This window comes from Giraffa tippelskirchi, chromosome 5 (genome assembly GCF_054371585.1).
Source record: "Giraffa tippelskirchi isolate mGirTip1 chromosome 5, T2T-mGirTip1v1.2.pri, whole genome shotgun sequence".
In the NCBI taxonomy this organism is placed as follows: domain Eukaryota; kingdom Metazoa; phylum Chordata; class Mammalia; order Artiodactyla; family Giraffidae; genus Giraffa; species Giraffa tippelskirchi.
This window is the reverse complement of record NC_137279.1, coordinates 126,911,504-126,931,888: the sequence shown is the minus strand read 5'-3', so window position 1 is coordinate 126,931,888 and position 20,385 is coordinate 126,911,504. Positions and strand designations below refer to the sequence as shown.

Sequence of the window (20,385 nt, the reverse complement as noted above, 5' to 3'; positions counted from 1 at the left end):
TCAATTTTTGCATATATGTATCTGACAGTATTATGAATACAGTATCATTGTACTATTTCATGCAAGGGACACCATACTCATATTCTTTATGTTTTCCACTCTGTTTGCATAAAAATGGATTCATGAAGGCTTTGTTTGGCACCTGTTCTGTGGTCAGCATTGTGCTCAATGAAATGTGATGTATAATGTAATCGGAAATTATAGGTACTCAGTAAATACTTGTTGAATACATAAATTATACAGTTTCTTTTGTCCTCATGGTAGATTAATTTTTCTTAATACATTGGAAGTATATATATTTTTTGTTTTTGCTTTCTGTCAGGTGGAGCACCTACATAATTTCATTTTGTTTCGGTTTTCTATGGGCTTCATTGACAGTATAATTGCCAAATGTAAGTATGCTTTAAAAGAGATAGTAGAATGGAATTTGTGGGGAAAGTGAGGTGTCGTTGATGTTTTTCAATCTTAACTGTTTGGTTTCAGATCTTGCCACTGTGGTTGGTTACCTAGTTGTCAGTCGTCCTTTCTTAGATTTGTCTCATCCTCGACATCTTAAGAGCTCACATTCGGAACTTCTGGAGGTAAAGTGGTAATGGTAGTCAGACTCAATTGAAATCTTAAAAATAAAAATTAAAAAAAAGCTAGTTTTAATCCTCAAAATACAAGTGAAAACGAATATTTCTTTCTATTTCAGGATTACTACCAAAGTGGAAGAATGCTTTTGCGAATGTCTCAAGCTCTGGGTCGAATAGTTTTGGCTGGCCGTGAAATGACTCGGTTGGCTGGGTAAGTTAAGATTTGTAATACTGAGCAACTGCAGAGAATCTTTTTTTTTTTTTTAAATGTTATCCTTAATGATTGTGACCAGTTGAGGTTGAGATAAGGAGCAACTGAATCCTCCCCATATTTCCTACTCTTGGAAGCTGGTTTTGATAGAAAATTAGGAAGATTTTTTTTCTGATAGTGTACTTTTCATGCTTCCTTAAGATAGCTGTTTTGAGCCTTAAACTAGGTTAGTTGTTCTCAAGCTGTCTGCTCTGTGAATACTGGTATTCAATAAGATGGGAAATGTTGAATCATGGCAGTCTTTCCTTAATTTACAGAAAATTAAGTTAGTGAATAAAATTTTTTCATTTGGACTTTTTTGTCCCCTACCATACTTTTCTTCCCCTTAGGTCTTTGGTACTGGTAGTGCATAAGCAAGGATAAAGTTTATTTTAATGGAAAAAAAAAAAAAGAAAAGTTACCTTGTGGTAGCTCTAAGTCCGGTTGTAAACTGGTCAGGGTAGGATATCTGGTAAAATTATTCTTAGACCATCAAATGGAATTAAATATTACAAAATTTCAAAGTCTAGTATACAGGGCTTGGTATGGTATTTAAGACAACACATAATGTAAAAAAGCACCTTAAGTTTCAGGTTATCTGAAGAAGTTGAATGACTTTGGATCTTTTCCAGGCCTGTGATTAATTTGCATATTTCCTCTATTCCTTCTTCTCTACTCCTTTAGCAGTTAAGGCCTTCATGACAAGATAGAAGAAGCTGTTAACTACTGTGAGCAGTCTTCCTTGAGAATGCTGACTTTCTTCCAGCTTGTTAATAACTTCCTCATGCCTTTACATGTCCTGGCATAAAGGATGCTTCTATTTCTTTAGGAAGTTTCTGCTTGTTATTCACAGAACAATTCTTTTTGCTTCTCTGGTTAGAGTGCTTCCTCCTTGACCATCATGCCACGCATACTTTTCAACTTCTTGTCAGTAGTTTTGATTTCTCTCTTATCACCACCGTGATTTCTCTCTAATATTAAGAACACTTCATCTTTTCCCCTCTTCAGAGGAAGAAGGAAAAAGATCTCCTCGGTTCTCTCCTGTTTTCAGGAAAGTAGTGTGCATGTGGCATACTTAGAATAAATGATGTCCTCAGAAAGAAAGGCCAGCTTTATCCAAGGCTGTGTAGCTCACCCCAGCAGGAACTCAGGGTTCGTGCTTCATCGGCCTAAGAAATGTACTAGCGTGTGTCCTTTTTTAGTATTTACTGGAAAATTCCGTACAGTTCTAGTGGCAGACAACCTTCTTGACTTGCCTATTAATAAAGGTATCTGTTGAGGTGGGATCCTATGAGAACTCTTTTCTTAGCCCCATCTTCCTGCTCTCCTACTAAAGCATAATAGTAAAATGTGTATAGTATCACTAATACTTGTATAATATCACTAATGTTGATGAGACTTCTTTTAAGTGATTTCATTGAAACTACATAATAAGTTTAGAAACTTAAGTCAGGTTTATATAAAATAAAAGAACTTAATGTTACATGTCAATTATATTAAAATAAATAATAAAAATAAAAGATATGATAGCCATTGGGGTTTTGATTATGGCTTTCTTTGTTTTTTTTTCTTTTTTTAATTCCAGCTTTACTGCTCGGATTACAGAATTAATGCAAGTACTAAAGGATTTAAATCAGGGCAAATATGAACGCACTATGGTCTCACAACAGGAAAAGGGTAAATATGAATGCACTCAGTCACATAAGTTCTTGCTGACATGACTTGATGCTTTAATACTTATTTTTCCATTTAATGTGTTGAAGGAGCACAAGACATTCCCTTGATACCTGGAATTGGAGAAATCATCAATACAGATAACATTATAAAGTACGTACAGAAAAGGGTTCTTTAGCACCATAAACATTTGTTAAACTACACAGTAGCCTTTCTCTTTCAGCTACATCTACTTAGTGTTTAATGTCAAACTATTCTCTTTTTATTAATTTCCTCTATAGATTTGATCATGTTCCTTTAGCAACGCCAAATGGAGATATCTTGATTCGAGACCTTAATTTTGAAGTAAGTTTTTACATGGTTATATAAAAGCTTAAATCACCTTCAAAACGTGAACTGAGAAACTGTTGTCTGAATGTTTAAAAGAATTTTAAGGCTTCACTTAGTCTCTGAATCCACAAAATTGCTTTAAAAAGTAAGCCTTTGTAAAGGAGGACTGCCTTGGAGTAAGGTAGTTACAAGGTATTATAAATTTCCAGTTACAGGATAAATCAGTACTAAGGGTGTAATATACAACATGATAAATATAAAAACAATACTGGATGTTATATGTGAAAGTTGTTGGGAGAGGAAACCCTAAGACTTCTCATCACACACACACACTTTTTTTTTCTGTTTCTTTAATCTGTTATCTGTATGAGATGTTCACTGAACTTACTATGATAATCATTTCATGGCGAATGGAAGTCAAATCACTGTGCTGTATACCTTAAACAGTACTGCATGTCAGTGAGATCTCAGTATAATTGGAAGAAAAAATAAAGAATAGGTCTTTGAAACAGAAATCTATTTTTATTTGACAGGACTTTAAAGTTTCAAATACTGCTATCAAAAAATCTTTTTGCAGTAAAGTCCCTTTCAAGAAAGCCATAGAAGATATAGATAATTGGAATCTTCACTGTAAGATGAATATTTAAACTTCCTTCTATAACATTAGTCTCTTTGAATCAAAATAATTTATGAGTTGGTATTGTTTTGATGGTACAGGAGGATCTGTACCTATAAAAACAAAATATAGTTTTTTATATTACTGAAGAAAACCGTATGAGACCAGCACAATAGCACTGCAGATTGCCCCTCACCCAAGACACAAAACAGCTTGAGCCAAGTGAACTGTGATGCTGATTCAGAAGAGTCTATTGACCAAAAGGACAGGCCAAATTAAAAAGCAGAAGCAAAACATGAGAATTATTGTATGATTTTATAAGATTCTCACAGACCTAGGGGTTATTATTTTGTTTGTATTTATTGTGACTTTCTGAATAGTTCACATCTGAAAATCTTGAAGATAGTAATCAATGTCTATTACATGGGCTCTCTCTCTAGTTCCAGATACCATTACTCTAGAATAACACTGTCCAATAGAACTTTCTGTGATATGGAAATGGTCTATATCTGCATTGTCTAGTATAGTAGCCACATGTGGCTATTGTACTCTTGAAATGTGGCTAGTACAGTTGAGGAACTGAATTTTAAATTTTACTTAATTTTAATAAATTTGCCCTTAAATAGCCACATGTGACTAGTAGCTATTGTATTGGAAAGCACAACTCTAGAATTCTTCTCCACATGCCCTATGTTCATGGCCCTCTGTAATTTGTGTTGTATATGGAGATTCTTTCCAACGGCTTGCATTGAAGAATGTTGTCTGATAGTTTATAAAATAGAAGTAGAGTTATTGGATTTGTTTTCAAAGTGTTATAGGTAAGTCTTCAGTTTTTCTACTTTTAGCATGTATATTTATTACGTACAACTCCATTTTCTTTTTAAAAAACCATAAAAATGTGAAGTGTTAGTTTTGTAAAGTACTGGATACTTACTCAGTATTGAATATTATATATTGTCATGTTTGTTTTAAAGCCATGAAACACAAAGGGAAATACCGAAAATGTGAATATGGTTGATAAATGTTTAATGGCACAAGTATTACAGAAGTGTTTTTCATTTAGCTCTGGGTGCCTCAGTCAAATAGGCTCCGTTGGCAGAGTACGTGGCCACCTACAGGGCTTGGTATCAGGAATAAGCAGAGCTTAAAACCCTATCTTTGATAGATTTCCAGTAGCCCCTTTATTGTTATCACCCAAGCATAGAAAGAGCCATGAGATTTTCTCCATTGAAGAATCCTCTGGGCCCTTTCTCCTACTTTCCCTTACTTCTGTCTTTATGCAGACAGAGAATACACCAGCAGTACAGTTGCACACATGGCTTGTGCCTAGTGAGGAGAGGTTTGGGATCTGTGTGTACAGATACATGGAGAAAATAGATCATGATTTTGGTCTGTTCACTTTGTCATAAGGTGACCATACTACTGCTGTCCTTTTCATTCTAGTCCAAAGCCCTTGCCTTTAAAACCTTTATATTTGAATTTTAGTATACTTCTGGCCAGTCCTGGTAACTTCACTTGTTTTAGCCTCAGAGAGGCCCTTACTTTTTTTGCTTTTATTTTGGTTTCATTTTGTAAAGTCTTATTTTACAATCCTGCTTGTTTAAGTTTTTTTACTCTGTGACCATGTTCTATACCACTCTTACCTGTTCTATGATTCTTGTATTGTGTTCTTCTCCACTGGGAGCTTTCTTTGACATCTGTCCTTTTGGTCCACTGTTAAAAGCTTTTCTTCTCTCTGTTTCTGACTTAAGATATTTTGTTAGATTTGCCTTTTTCTCATTTATTTTGTCTTTTTCCAACATTTGTTTAATGTAGTTTTGTTTTGTTTTTTAATTCAACAAATATCCTTCACTTTTTTTTTTTTTGGTAGCATCTGATTGTTTTCTCCCCATCTGGCTTGCTTGAAAATAAAGAAAAATATGTGGTTCAAAGCATTCATTGCCCTAGTAAAGCAATCCAGGATCCTCAGTAATAGAGTGTTCTTAAGAACTTGGTTTTCAGTGAAAGTTACCCTTGGCTTTTAGTCGTAATTCAATCTGGGGGGGGGGCTAAATACGGTCTTATAATTCTTTTAATTTGGAAAAATTATCACTGGCTCACCATGGCTGATGGCATAATTGGAAGTTTTGTCCAACATTATTACTACCGTGGAGTAAAAAAAAGTTAATGCTGAGTCTCAAGACATTTGTGCATAAGAGTATCTAAGGATTTCAGTAACTCTAGTTATTATTTATACACATCATTACAAACTTGGTTTCTAGGTTTCCTGGCATGTTGCACCAAATAATGTGGAGAGCTATAGGATGGCAGTGAAAACCACAATAAGTGTTTAGGTGCAGGAAAAAATACTTATGGCTAACATTATCTAGATAAATCAGGGTGATAAGGATCCATTTAATTAATAGTTCTCTGAACTTCAGGCATTCCTCAAGGCATCACTATTGTAATAGAGTACAGTTATTATATATAATGTATTATTAGGAATATTCACTATTTTCAATTGTATAGAAGCAAGAAGTATGTATTTACAAGTCCATCAAAATGACTCTCTAGTTTCTCGGAAAAAGAGACCACTCATCATTTGGAAAAGACATTCACAATAGCTCCTTCTCTAACAGTGATGTGCGTAAGTTGTGGCATTTTGTTAGAGATCAACTGTGGTAAAATGCACACAATATAAAATTTACTGTTTTAACTATTTTTAAGTGTACAATTTAGTGGCATTAAGTACATTTAGTGTATGGTGCAACCGTCACCACTGTCTTCACAGCAAACAGAAACCACCCATTAAACAATAGCTCCTTTTTCTCCCCACCCCTCAGTCCCACATAACCTCTGTTCTACTTTCTGTCTCAATGAATTTGCCCATTCTGATTACCTCATGTAAGTGGAGTCATCATATTTGTCATTTTGTGTCTGGCATTTTTTGAGGGACATCATGTCTTCAGGTTCATTCATGTTGTGGCACATACAGAATTTCATTCCTTTTAAGGCTGAATGGTAATATACCATTGTATGTATATGTCACATTTTGTTGCTCCCACCTTTGACTGGTGTGAATAATGCAAGTGGCTTGGTATATTACATCAGGAGAAGCTCCTTCAGTGGCTTACAGTGCCCTGTAGGATTTGCCCACTACTACCCTGCCACCCCGTCTACCTCTCTGAGCTCAGTTCTCCCATTCTTCTCTCCTACTCTTTCTTCTTTAGCAGAATCCTCTCAGATTTTTGAACAGGACAGGTACATTCCTGCTCAGCTTTTGTAGCTCCTTTTTGTGGGTGGAAACTGTAATGATCTTCCTCCAGATAAACTTCTAGTTTACTTCTTTCAAAAGTTTTGCCCAGTTGTCATTTTCAGTGAGGCCTGGCCTGACCAGCTTTAAAATGCAGCACCCCCCAACCCCTAGTTTTTTGTTTTGTTTTTTTTACCTTTATCTATTCCCCCCCATTATACTTATTTTCTAACATACTGTTTATTTATTTATTATGCATATTCCTTATTGTATGTGTGGTCTCCCACTAAAATGTATACTGGTAAGGGTAAGGATTTTGGTGTATTGTTGTTGTTGTTGTTTGGGGGTTTTTTGGTCTCTTTTACTCACTAATGTAGCAGCTGTATTGCCTTAGAACAGGGCCTGACACTTAGTATTCAATACATATTCATTGAGTTAAGTAATAGGAACCTAAGACTCAACAGTTTTTAACAAGGCAGGTTCTGCAGCTAGGGTAACTCATCTCTCTCTGATGTCTTCTTTCCTGCTGTGCTCCATTGCTGTGAAGGCTAGAATTATGACCCAGGGTTTTTGATTCATCACAGGTTTGATTAACTCACATTATATAAACTTAGAACTCAATCCCTCTTGACATTTTTGCATTTAACTTCCATCTTTACATTCTTGCAGAACAATCTGGTGAACTTATAAATATTTATAATATACATACACTTCGATGCAACTTATAATTTCTAAGAATCTGATCTATAGAAATATTTCTCACTAGTGTATCAATTTGCTTGCTGACTTGGAGTTTCAATGAAGTATTATTAAAAAGCAAACAAAATGCAGATGACCTAAATACTTAACAAAAGGAGAGTATTTAGATAAATTTTGATAACACCCTTACTATGGAATACAGTGCAGGCATAAAGGAAAGAATGAGGAGAATCTGAATATACTGACCTGGAAGAACATCTGTGATATATTGTTAAATAATAACAAGTTATAGAGTAGTATATATAGTACAACTGCATTAAAAAAAAAAGGTTATGTATATACATAATTGCTGTTCTCAAGAATTCAAGCTTTAGCTCTTTGTATTCTGATTGAGATTTAAGTTGATATCAATCAATAGTGGTTTTTAAGTGAGGAAGAGAAGTGACTAAGTAAAAATGGAAAGTAAACAAAAATAAAAGGCCTCTTCATCCATACCCTCCACTGCCTCTATCTAATATCACATCTGTAGACAAAATGGAAAGCTTATCATTAGCTTATTTAACTCTAAGGAAATGTTCATTGTGTGTATATTCTATTTAATTAATTCATAGACTAATTTTTTTTCAGGTTCGATCTGGGGCCAATGTTCTAATCTGTGGTCCAAACGGCTGTGGAAAGAGTTCACTTTTCCGTGTCCTTGGTGAAGTAAGTAAAAACTGGCCTTAGGATTTTGCCGTCTTACTTTGCTGTATCATCTATACCACATTGTGAAGTTTACAACTGTTCCTCTTCCTCCTTTGCTTTATAGTTATGGCCTCTTTTTGGAGGACGTCTAACTAAACCTGAGAGAGGAAAGTTATTTTATGTTCCTCAGGTAAGACCTTGCTTGAGCTATTTTATAATCTTTGGTTTAAAGATCTTTTGTTTTTAATAAATTTACTTCTAATGAGTTTTGCTTTTTTACTATCAGAGACCTTATATGACCCTGGGGACACTTCGAGACCAAGTGATATATCCAGATGGAAAGGAAGATCAGAAAAAGAAGGGGATTTCTGACCTCGTAAGGAAATGTTTATATACTAGACTTACTGAAAACACTCCATTTCAGAGTCTTTATCTTAATCAATTAAAGTATTTTAGATGCCAAGTGGTTAATCCTAACCTTTTGTAGAGACTTTCTAAAACTTTATCATTAATTATAACTTTCCAGGTTGTGATAAGATGTTAACCATTTTGCTTAAATATGACTGTTGAATGTTTAATGTCATCTTTACACTATTATTTGTTTCCTCATTGTCCTCATCCCTTAATTGTGCACAATAATGTTATTCTTTTTAAGCTGCTAGATTTATTTTGTCAAAATTACTATAAATAGGAAGTAAAGAGTTTTTGGTTTACCTTTCACATTCTTTGGTGAAATGTACCTTTTTAGTGATATTGGCAATAGAATTATAGCAATTCTAGTTTCAAAAATAAAACAAGACAGAGAATGTTGGTTTATATTAAACACAATTTCATCTTTAATCATTTTGCTGAAAGGTGCTGAAGGAATACTTAGATAATGTCCAGTTGAGTCATATCCTTGAACGTGAAGGTGGCTGGGACAGTGTTCAGGACTGGATGGATGTGCTAAGTGGTGGAGAGAAGCAAAGGATGGCGGTAAGTGTGCTCTGAAGACACTGCACTGCAGTGTAGCTGGTTGCATGAAGTCTACTCTTAGAATCCAGCATTTTGATAATCAAGGCATACAGTTTTATTAATCTTTTTATTTATCAATGATTATAGTTTAGTTTATATGATAAAAGAATAATTTGCATGTAAATTTAGAATTCTGAAAAATTCATAAATATTCCCTTGAAAAGATGCAGATACAATTATATACCATTAATCTGTTTTTCTAAAAGTTAGGGGAACTTTGTAGCACATTGGTCCTGGTTGGGTTGTGAGATCCCTGTTAGTACTTTTTTCCCTGTGGACATCTCTCTGTCTTACTCAGGCTGTTCTCTCTAAAGTAGCTGAAGGTGTTAGAGATGTTAATTTTATTTTTATTCTTTGTTCTCTTCTTGCCCTTTTCCTCTATCATTATATGTATTCTTGTTTCAGAGCTCAATATTTACTACTTAAAGTTACTTAGAATTTCAAAAATTTCCTAATATAAAGAAACATTTAAAAGGAATTGTTTTAATTTTTCTATAATTGACTAAACTTATCCTCAATCCAACATGGCTATAAAACACAGCATATTAAGAGTGATTCGTGGAGTACTCTGTAAAGAGGGATGACTTTTAAAGAATCATTTTCTAACTAGTACCATAATTTGAGCAGATCCAGAGAAATTTTGGAGGGAGGGAGTGTAAGCTTTGTGTAAATTAGAGAAAACCGCAGCCAAGGAAACATAGCAAAAGAGTTGACGTATTGCTGAATTGCTTACTTTCTATCTTCAGGGTATATTCAGTCTTATGGTTACCTCCCACTCTGTGAGGAACATATTTTGCATGTTGTTTTCCCCCAATTCATACCCATTCTTTATGAACTTAATACCAACCTAATATTGTGATTCATTTGGCTATTGCTATAAGGTGAAATTAATCTAGACTGATGAATAAATCATAAACAGAAGAGAGATATCAGCCATTCTCAAAGTGGATATTGGGCTGGAGGAGTGAGAATTTGAAGTGATTGGGCATTGAGTGATTAGGTGACATGTCTCTTTCCTTCATTAAACTCATTTGGGTCCAGCACCATCAGCCAGGGTTGCTCCAGATAATATTATAGATTGGTCTGCTTTATTTCTTTGACTCATAGTCATCTTTTCTGCTCCACTATTCTTTCTTTAATATTTATTTGGCTACATGAGGTCTGAGTTGCGGCAAACAGAATCTTTAGTCACAGCATGAAGGATCTTTTTTTTTAAGTTGCAGCATGCCAACTCTTAGTTGTGGTATGTGGGGTCTAGTTCCCTGCTCAGGGATAGAACCTGAGCCCCCTGCATTGGGAACGTGAAGTCTTAGCTGCTGGACCACTAGGGAAGTCCCTCTGCTCCACTATCCTTCCTCTTCCTCTTTAGTGATTTTTTTTTTTAATGAAAAAGTATATATGATAGAAAAGTTGAAATATTTATAAAAGTATGAAGAAAGGCCCAAAGCTTCTTACCAGAGATTCCATTTTCATAAGACTTTTAGTGTTTTTTTAAGTCCGTTTTGTAATTATTTCTTTTACCTTATTGGCAATTGTTCCCGTTCCTCAAACTCACTGAGATCTCTCTTAATATTGACCCATTCCTTTTCTACAATTGGTCAGTTCCCTTTTGACTCTGCCTTCTTTCCTATCCAGCACAGACTTAATAATCCAGGACCTGGCACATAGGAGGTACACAGGAGATATTTCTTAAATGAACAAATGATCTCTTCACCTTAACTTCCTTTTTCACTTTTTGTTTTCTTGTATTATTTAAATACTGATGCAAGAGCAGTTGTTTGTCTTGGCGTTTTTGTACATGGGCTTCTGAGCACCGCTGGAAAAAGAGTCAGAGAAAGATGGATTGCTGCCACCGCACTTCCATGGTTTCCAGTCTTTCAGGCACTCACAGCATGTCTTGGCAGTCATTTTACTGATTTTTGTCCCTCTGTCTCATTTTTCATGATAATCATATGAAAACTACCATTTTCAGGCTTTCTACCCCATTATTACCCCACCACTCTCAGCAGAATAACTCACCTCCTATTCCTTAAAGAAAAAAGAGAAGCTGTTATTTCAGTTAAATGACAGCGAATTTTTATTGCGTGCTTAAAAGGTGATAGGCAATATGCCAAGCACTTTACACAGGTTATCTCACTTCATTCTCTCAGCAGTCCTGTGAGATGAGAGCTATGAGAGTCCCATTCCACAGAGGGAATAGAACTGTAGAACAGTTAAGTGGCTTGCCAGGCAAAGATATCTAGTAAATGTTAAAGCTGGTAGAAGGCGGTGGGTGGCTTGTCAAGCTCAGGCAGCAGTATGACTGCAGTGTTCATATTCGTCAAAATCTCCTTGTATTGCAATACCAAGTGGCTAACCGCATAGTAGGAGAGAGAAAGACACACGATGAGAAAATTTCCATATAGTGTGGTAAGTGTGGAGACAAAGGAATGCAAAGCATTCCTTGGGAACACAGAGGAGGGGCATTTGAATGCTTTCAAATAACCACTCCTCTTAATAACTTCGCACTGGGCTGTCCTGAACCCCTGTTTCCTCTATTTGTGGAGGATATGTCATCCTTCCTCTTGAGAAAGCCTAAATAGGCTGTTTCCATCTGTGTTTTTGGACCCTCCCTCCTCCAACTTTATCACATCCCTTTCCTTCAGTTCTGCACCACCCTGACACACACACACACCTATATTTAATTTCTTCTAGTCCTCTTTCAGAAAGATATTTTCAGGTCTCTGTGATCTAAAAACCAAACTCTCCCTTAACCAAAGGTCCCAGGTTGTCTATACCTTTCATTCTCTGCACATCTGAACTTCTTGATAGTCTGTCCTTGCTTTTTCCCCTTCCTCACCCTTTGTAAATAAGGTATAAACTCCAAGAAAGCTGTTTTGGTTATTCATTGATCAAATACTTGAATGTCTTCTATACTATACAGGCATTAGGCATGCAGTAGTGATTAAAATGGAGTCTTGGCTTTTGTGAGTATTACAGCCTAAGGGATAGACAAAGAGACAGACAACGTAGTTTATGCTGTGTGAAGAGCTATGGAGATGTTACGAAAGGGACCCACTTGGGTTGGGAGGGATCAGGTAGGTTTGTCTGAGAAGGTGACGTTAAGCAGAAATTTGAATAATGCAAGGAGCAGAGTGAGGCGTTTGAGACACGAGGAAAGTGACATGTACTAAGCCTCTAAGGTCTATGACACCTTGTCTCCTGGTCGTTGAGAGGAGGTGATGGTGCTGGAATGTTGAGGTTAGAGAGTGAGTAGGAATAAGGTTGTGCAGCATCTTATAGGTCATGGTAAGGAGTTTGGATTTTATTCTAAGCAAAATGGGAAGTCATTGAAGGGTTTTAAGTAGAAGAATGAAATTATCACATTTCTGGAAGATCCTCTCTGATTACAATGGAGAATTAAAGAGAAACAAAGGAGGAAACAGGAGGCTATTTGTGGTTATCCAGGCAGGAGAAGATTGTGCTCTGGGCTGAGGGCGTGACTGTAAGCTGAGGGAAAGTGAGTAGACATCACAGGGCTGACTTGGACTAAAAATGAGGGTAGGGGAAGAGAAGACCAAGGAGGACTGACAGCTTTCTAGCTTGAGCAGCTGCTCTGAAGTGTTCAATATGGGGTGGAGGAAATGGATCAATGGAGTTAAGGGGGAAGTCTAGAAAATCTGTTGAGTTTTAGATGTTTAAAGTCTGTGAGTCCTGTAAGATATCCAGATAGAAAGATTAAATAGGAATTTTTATGTATCAACCTGGAAATTAGAACAGAAGTATGGGTGGGAGAGATATTTTGGGGAGTTTACAAATGTAAATAATATTTGAAATCATGAAACTTGAAAAGATCACTCAGAGAAACAAAATAGGAAAAAGAGAAGAGGGCCTAGAAATTAACCCTCAGCGACCCCAACATTTAATGGTCCAGCAAAAGAGAAAATGCTGGAAAAGAAACTTGAGAAACAGCTTACAACACTTGAAACCCCATGGTCTCACTCTCCCTTTGTCAAGGAGCGAATGGTCACCTGACTTCAGTGTTGCAGAGAAGATAAATTGGGCAAGGATAGAAAGTGTCCACTTTATATCATGGAGATTGGTGTTAGGAGGCAGGTGACAATTTGGAATATCTGTTAGACAAAGGGTCAGGATAAATAATTCCTGGAAAATAAAATACATATGGAAAATAAACAGCAACATGTTCAGCATTCCTGCTAATCAAAGAAATGTTAAGCTATAACAGTCTTGATGTTAATTTTCACTTACAAAATTTGCATAGACTTTTAAAAATGAGCACGCCCAATATTGACCACAGGGATATATACAACATGTGCACTCAAACATTATTGGTAGGAATATAAATTGGCAACTCAATGTTAATTGGCATTACTTAAGCAACAGACTGTTTAAAAATAGTCAGCTTTTGCATCTGAGTCATCTATAGTCTGAATTCTAAGATTTCATTAAAATGTGTGTCCTCTAATCTTGTTTAGAGAATTTTTTAATATTAATTTAAAACTCAACTTCATCTCATATCAGTCAAGAGCTTTTGCTTTACTACAGTATTTCCCATGTGTTACATTTTTCCCTTTGCTTGGGAAGACAATGAAAGCAATCAAGTTTCTTTATGTTGTTTTTGTTTCTGAGAAGTAAATTTTTTGAGTTAGAATATATTTCCTTCTTTGTTTACAGGAATATAAATGCATGTTTGATTTAAAGTAAATTTGTTTTAGCTTACTAATTTTATTCAATAGTGTGATATTTGATTATATAGAATATTTCCTTTCATACGTCAGATGGCAAGATTATTTTATCATAAGCCCCAGTTTGCTATTTTGGATGAATGTACCAGTGCAGTTAGTGTGGATGTGGAAGACTACATTTACAGTCATTGTCGAAAGGTAAGTGTGATGAATTCTCAGTCCCTGCTCCCAGTTTGCTCTGTGTCCAACCAAATATCTATCCAAAGAGAAGATTCCAAGTTATGAAGTGACAGAATTACTATCAAAGAAAGATATCTTGCTTTAATAAAGATTTTAAACTGATAAATAGATACGAGTAAAAGAGAAAATTGTCAGTGAGTTCTGTATGTAATTCTTTTTAGCCATGTGTTAGATATAAAATAAATATTTAAATTTTTTCCCCTTTTATCTCATTCCCTACCCTCAGCATTAATAAACTGATATTTTCTTAATTTGTTCCATTAGCTTTACCTAAATATCATTTGTTTTTTTATAAAGAAAATTTAAAAAAAATTTTAATTAAAAAAAATGGCTAATTATTTGGCAACTTTTAATGTATCTATTTTTTTTGTCTGGCCTGGTCAATATTTTACCAAAGCTTCTTTTAGTATAGAAGCCTTTTTTTTTTTTAATCCATTTGTCTATACAGATTTTCAGATTTGAAGGTATTAAGAGGTGTTTGTGGAATTTTCTTATACATAAAATAATGTACTCTCTATTTGATTAGTGACTTAGAAGATCCATGCAATTTCCTCTTATATCTAGCTGTAGGCTGCAAGTCCCCATAAAATATACAATTCTCCTGTGTATAGATTCCATTTAAAAGAAAAAAATTCCTGTGGGGCCCCCCCGATTGATAAATTGTATTACTTTAATGGCACTTGAAAATGGATAAACATGAAATGAGGTATGAACTTAAACTTAAAACTCATTTACAGCTACAAAACCAGTACAAACTTACAAATTAAGTACAAAATAAATTTTAAAACACAGTTTCAAAATTGCAACATTAGAAAGACATTTGATACTATTTTGCTGAAACTAAACTACTGGTTTGGATTTAATGTGAGGTCCAAATATAATATGAGGTCCAGATCTTATGTTTTGAATTTTGCTTATGTATTTTGACTTAAGTAATTCTGTAATAAAGAATGCCTTCATTCAGTTGAGATCTGATCTAATTATTTTAGAATTATAAGAGGAATAATATCTGAAGTAAGCTTTCAAAAATCACATCTGTGTTGCACCATTGAAATATGTTTTATTAATAACTGACAGTATACTTGTCATGCAGTTTCTGACCTGTCTGATAACCTTTCCTTTGGCACCCGAACTTATTACACATTAAAAGTTTTAAATGATACCAGTTTAAGTCATCACATGGTGCCAGCAGAAGTGTATACACAAACTTGGGCACTTAAATCTCATGATAGAAATGATAAGAAGAATATACTTACTCAAATTCTTTTTAATTATCAAAATGAAAATAAGATTTGGAACTCATGGTGGAGATTTCCTGGTTACCCTAGCCTCAAGAGACCCATGTTGACAAACAGTGATCCTAGAGCAGGGTTGTTCAGTCTCAGCCCTATTGACATTTTGGGGTGGATTATTCTTAGTTGTGGGAGGCTGTCCCCTGCTTTGTGGGATGTTTGGCAACATTTCTGATCTCATCTCATTAGATGTCTCTAGCACTGTTAGTTTTGACAATCAGAAGACCTTGAAATGTGTCCCCTATGGGGCAAAATATCCTGCCTCTTCTTGCTGGTTGAGAATCACTGATCCAGAGCAACTAGCTACATCTCTTGATGTTGTTTTGAAAATCTGAAGAATGGTCCATAAACCCTAATTCATAATCTAAAATCCAGTAAGCTTTTAAAGCTGAAAAAGGTTTTTCATTGTTTTGTGGCAAGCTTACTGGGTAGCCAGAGCTGGCCTGAACTAATAGAAGATTTTTAAGCCCTTTTATTGATATTTATTTTACTGAATGTCCATGTCCAAATGTGTTGCTGCAGAAACATTGATGTGTTTAATTTCAGAATTCTACCTCAGAACCCTCTGGGAGTGATAAATGCTGCTTTTCCAAAATCTAAATTCTAAGACATGTTCCAAAATAAGGGGTTCCAGTAAAGATTATACTGTATTTGAAAAACAGATTTATTGTAGGCAATACTATATTGATTTAATTTTCCTGATTTTGACCTTTTGCTATTTTTACCATCCTTATGCTCTTTTCGTATATTTTTCACAATAAAATAGAAAATATGCGAGGATATATACTTTGCGCCCAAACAAAATAATACACTTAATTAAGCTAGTAACTGTTAGTTTAGTTTTATTTTCTTTGTTAGACTGTATTGATACTTGTTAGTTTTTATTATGTGGTTGATGGCCTATACTTTGTGTTACTTTAAACATTTGGTATCAGTTGATTTTTAACTATAGCTACTGAAGCCAGTCATCTTAACAGCTTAAATTATATAGACTAATTTAATTTGTAACTCTGTGTTATTGATGTAAACCTAAATCATTTTCCTTGTATTAGGTTGGCATTACCCTCTTCACTGTGTCACATAGAAAGTCTCTTTGGAAACACCATGAGGTTTGTATTTCTTATATTGAATGGTATAGTGAGAGTTTGTTTTATTTTCATATATGAATTTAGGTGATTATGACTATAGATTTCTTGGTGTGTGTTCCATTATAGATACATAATTTAAGGGGAAAAGGTGATTCTAATTCATTGTTATAAAATAGCATTTTTATAAATATTATTATAGTTGTCAATTTTGAGGGCTATAATATATATTAATATGGATAGTCTCTAGTTATATAGGAAAGGTGTTAGAGAACCAGTTAATGATTCTCCAGTTTTATAAATCACTATTACATAATGAACTGACTAAAATGTACATAATCTGATCACAGCCTTTTCTTACCATTCTCTATTGACCAAAAGGAAAGAGAGTCTTAAGAAGGATCAGATGGCAAAAAGTTTAGGGACAGCTTTAGTAGAAATCAGGACTACAAGGAGGAAACTGTAATGTCAGCTATTTATCATCACATACTATAATAAAATAGAATTCATTAAGTGGTCACTCTAATTTACAAACATACTACAGTGAGTTTTACAGCAGTTCAGGTTCTCCAGCAGTGTCATGGTGCCATTCTCGCCATAGCAGTTCTTTTCATCTCCTAATGTAAAATGATCAACCTCGAAGAATAAACCCAGCTTAGTTCATTTTTTCTTTCTCTCTTTCCTTTCTTCTTTTCTTTCTCCCTACTTGCTTTTTCTCACTCTCTCTTTTTCTTTCTTCCTCCCTCCCTCTCTTTTTTCTCTTGTTCTTTCCTACCTTCCTTCCTCCTTTCCTTCCTAAATGATACAGAAATTTCAGGTGAAAGAAAGGGTTTGAGAAAAATTGGAACATAGTAAGGCTATCTTGTCCCAGAAAATACACCTGATTGAGCTCCTTTTTTTAAAAAAAAGCCAAATACTGGGCTAAGTGTCATGAGGGATACAGAGTACTGTCTTTGCTCTCAGGAATATTATGGTCCAGATGATAGTGTACAGATGGTTAAATGAAGATCATGTAATTTGAAGTCAGAATACCTGGGTTCAGGCAACACTGTTTCTGACATTGTTTCCTTTGTATAATAAGAGTTACTGATCCTTGCCCAGCTGTCTCATAGATTACCATGAGGATCAGACATAGCCTGTATGAAAGTTGTTAATAAACTTTAATGAAATTGTGTATAGCTGTTGACTTTTAAAGATAGTTTTATAATGGCACATTATAATTTTCCCATTTTTGTTAATTGAATGGAAAACTAACTGGATATCAAAGCAGTTTAAAATATATCCAAGCCTTTGTGTTTTCAAAGAAGTTCATAAACATTACAACCATAGGACAGTGAAAGGACTTGGCTTTCCCCTTTTCTCTTCTGGAGGTGTAGACAAGTAGCAAAGTAACCATCAGATCAGTGACCATGTGATGGAGGGGGTGACACAAAGAACTGCAGTGTTGAGTCCAAAATAGCTTAAAATAACAATATAGAAAACTGAAAAAAAGAAGATCTTTTCAGTAAACAAAAATCCACTAAATAAAACAGAAGGCTTTGTAGCTGCTGTCCTAAGCATCTTTGTAGGATGAATTATATGGGTTCTTTTCCTCCTTTGCCAAGTCAACAAATGAACAAAAAGCCTTAAGTTAGAGGTTCTGAAAAACCTGATCTGGGAAACCAGCTAAAGTAAATGTTTTAGAGGCTGTCCTGTCTGATAGGCTTGCTCATAGTGCAGTTGCACCTCTGTTGACCAGATCCTTGGTTGTGGAGTGACAGAAGCATTCTAATTTGTGGGGTGCTTCCAGATTTGGTTCCTTTAAAATAAATAAGGAAGTCTGGTGTTTTAGTTCTCATAATGGAAAGTGCTATATCCACTATAAGCAGAGGTATTTTGTGACTATTTTTAAAAAGAGCGGACTTCTTCATTTAGTCTTTCCTTGGAAAATGGTATGCATTTCTGAGTATAAACTTCTGAACATTTTAGTGGTTTAAAATGATTGTTTCCAGTCATTTTCTTGTATGATAACCTCTACATAAATTCCTGACTGAAAGAAGATTCTCAGTTATTGATTTCTTTCTCCCTTCTTTCCCACAGTACTATCTGCATATGGATGGCAGAGGCAACTATGAATTCAAACAGATAACAGAAGATACAGTGGAATTTGGCTCCTAGAATCCAGAGAACTGTATTGTACCAGCTTCAATGAAATAATTACACAATACAATTAGAAATACAAAGTACATTGTAAAATAAAGTTGAGCTTGTTTTTTTTAAACAAAGCAACAAATTAGGTACAAAATAATCGAGAACAAGTTATTGAAACATTTAATATTATATAGGATATTGCTAATTGTGTATATGTTGGTTTAATTATTAATATGTACTAAGAATGTCCTTATTCTTGTGGTTAAAAACCTGCCTAAATTAAATTGGGCTTAAATCAGTGTAACCTGATTCATCCTGGGATGTAAACCATTTGAAGTCAGCTACTTTGACTTTTACGGCTCTATCTTTTCCTTCAATGAAGAACCCTATTTAAAACTGGGGTCATCACTCGTCCTGTTCTAACCAGAGTCTTGAGTTTCATTTTCTTGTGTCCCATGATAGCGGGAAACAAATCACAGTGTTTTATCCAAATGTGCATCTTGGCATAATGGCATTTATGACACTGTGGCAGATTTCTTTGGCTGCCACAGTTATCCTCATTCCTTGCATATGTCTTGGGGTACATTGGACTCCAGGAAAGCCATTTGAATTTTCTTTGCCTGACTAATAAATATGCCCCTCACAATCTTCAGTATTTAGTTGTTTTGGGGGTTCTTTGTGATGATGCAACGAAAGTACATGTGCAGTCTTGCTTACAGGGGAGGGTTACTGTGTTTTCACCTAGTCTTCTCAGTGACTGGGATATTAAAACACAAAGTGCTTACATGTCAAGCTCAAAGTCTTCTAAGATTTTTAGAATTTTTCATGAATTGAGTGGATTTGTGTATGTTAGAAGCCCATTCATTAGCTGCATGGTGGTTACATGGTGTTAAACTCCAGATGAGCCATAAGAATGCACTACATGAAGGGAAGCACTGAGTATGCAATGTTATCACAGTCTTTGACCGTGATTGTATGTTTAAGAAATATGTTATAAAATTATGCACGTGGATGAATTATGTTTCCTGAGGCACTGGTTTATCTTTGTGAATCTTTAATAACTTTTTTATATTTGGGTTATTATATTGAACTATATCCTAAGAGAAATCAATTTTATCTCACCAAACCACCGTTAATGACTATGTATATTATTTGCACAGGGAGAACTGCAGTTGAGTATTATCAATAAGCTAGATATGAAATCAGTTTTATCAAACTGGGATTCAGAAAGGGGCTTTTTATATTCTTGTTTTTGCATAACTGGTTTTGGTTTTTTTGCAGAATTAACTCTAAGAATCACCAACTACCGAAGTAAAACTTGTACTGATTCCATAATACATAACATTCAGTTTTTACAACTTCTGTTTAGCAAACTTGTATACTTATACTTATTTTCTGTTCAGATTAAAAAAGAATCAGATATCCTATACAATCTGTGCTCATTCTTTTTATTCTGGTATATAAATCCTAGATAGTTCATACAGAATTCATACAGTCTTGACTTGAAAAATACAAAAATAAAAATTCAGAAGCCCTTTTTGGCACCCAGTGTCTCATTTTTAAAAAGTTTTGTCAAATGTGGTTTTATTGAAATGAATTCCTTTTTTAGAAAAATCATGAAAAAACCTTAGGTGTACTTCATAAATGCTACCAAATAGTCAGGGGACCTTGAAAGATCATATCAGTCCTAGGGAAGATTTTATGACATGGGGGAAATTTCAGATTATCAGATTTCTAAGTTACCCTAAACCTACTAATAGAAGTATTTTCCTAACTGCCCCGTTATTCCTCTTACAATCAAAAAAAATATTTCTCCTTGATTTTTTCTTCCCTATAAATTAAAAATTGCCTCATCATTTGAGGTGTGAAAGAAGATCCC

General features: G+C 34.8%; 1 protein-coding gene across 8 annotated transcripts in view; it reads left to right on the top strand.

The window, feature by feature from the left end:
* ABCD3 (ATP binding cassette subfamily D member 3) overlaps nucleotides 1-20,050 on the top strand; it is an 84,407-nt gene extending 64,357 nt beyond the window's left edge. For 2 of the 8 annotated variants that reach the window (XM_081486230.1, XM_081486231.1), the window contains exons 11-23: nucleotides 323-392; nucleotides 484-581; nucleotides 695-786; nucleotides 2,411-2,502; nucleotides 2,589-2,652; nucleotides 2,781-2,844; nucleotides 8,004-8,081; nucleotides 8,185-8,250; nucleotides 8,347-8,436; nucleotides 8,916-9,035; nucleotides 13,853-13,957; nucleotides 16,344-16,400; nucleotides 18,456-20,050. In XM_081486230.1, the coding sequence (XP_081342356.1) occupies nucleotides 323-392; nucleotides 484-581; nucleotides 695-786; nucleotides 2,411-2,502; nucleotides 2,589-2,652; nucleotides 2,781-2,844; nucleotides 8,004-8,081; nucleotides 8,185-8,250; nucleotides 8,347-8,436; nucleotides 8,916-9,035; nucleotides 13,853-13,957; nucleotides 16,344-16,400; nucleotides 18,456-18,533 (1,074 nt within the window). In that variant the 3' untranslated portion in view covers nucleotides 18,534-20,050. Of the gene's footprint in view, nucleotides 1-322; nucleotides 393-483; nucleotides 582-694; nucleotides 787-2,410; nucleotides 2,506-2,582; nucleotides 2,653-2,780; nucleotides 2,845-8,003; nucleotides 8,082-8,184; nucleotides 8,251-8,346; nucleotides 8,437-8,915; nucleotides 9,036-13,852; nucleotides 13,958-15,368; nucleotides 15,370-16,343; nucleotides 16,405-18,455 lie in introns of all 8 variants that reach the window. The other 6 variants (XM_081486233.1, XM_081486234.1, XM_081486235.1 and 3 more) reach the window with 5 other exon arrangements.
* Nucleotides 20,051-20,385: the final 335 nt, after the last annotated feature.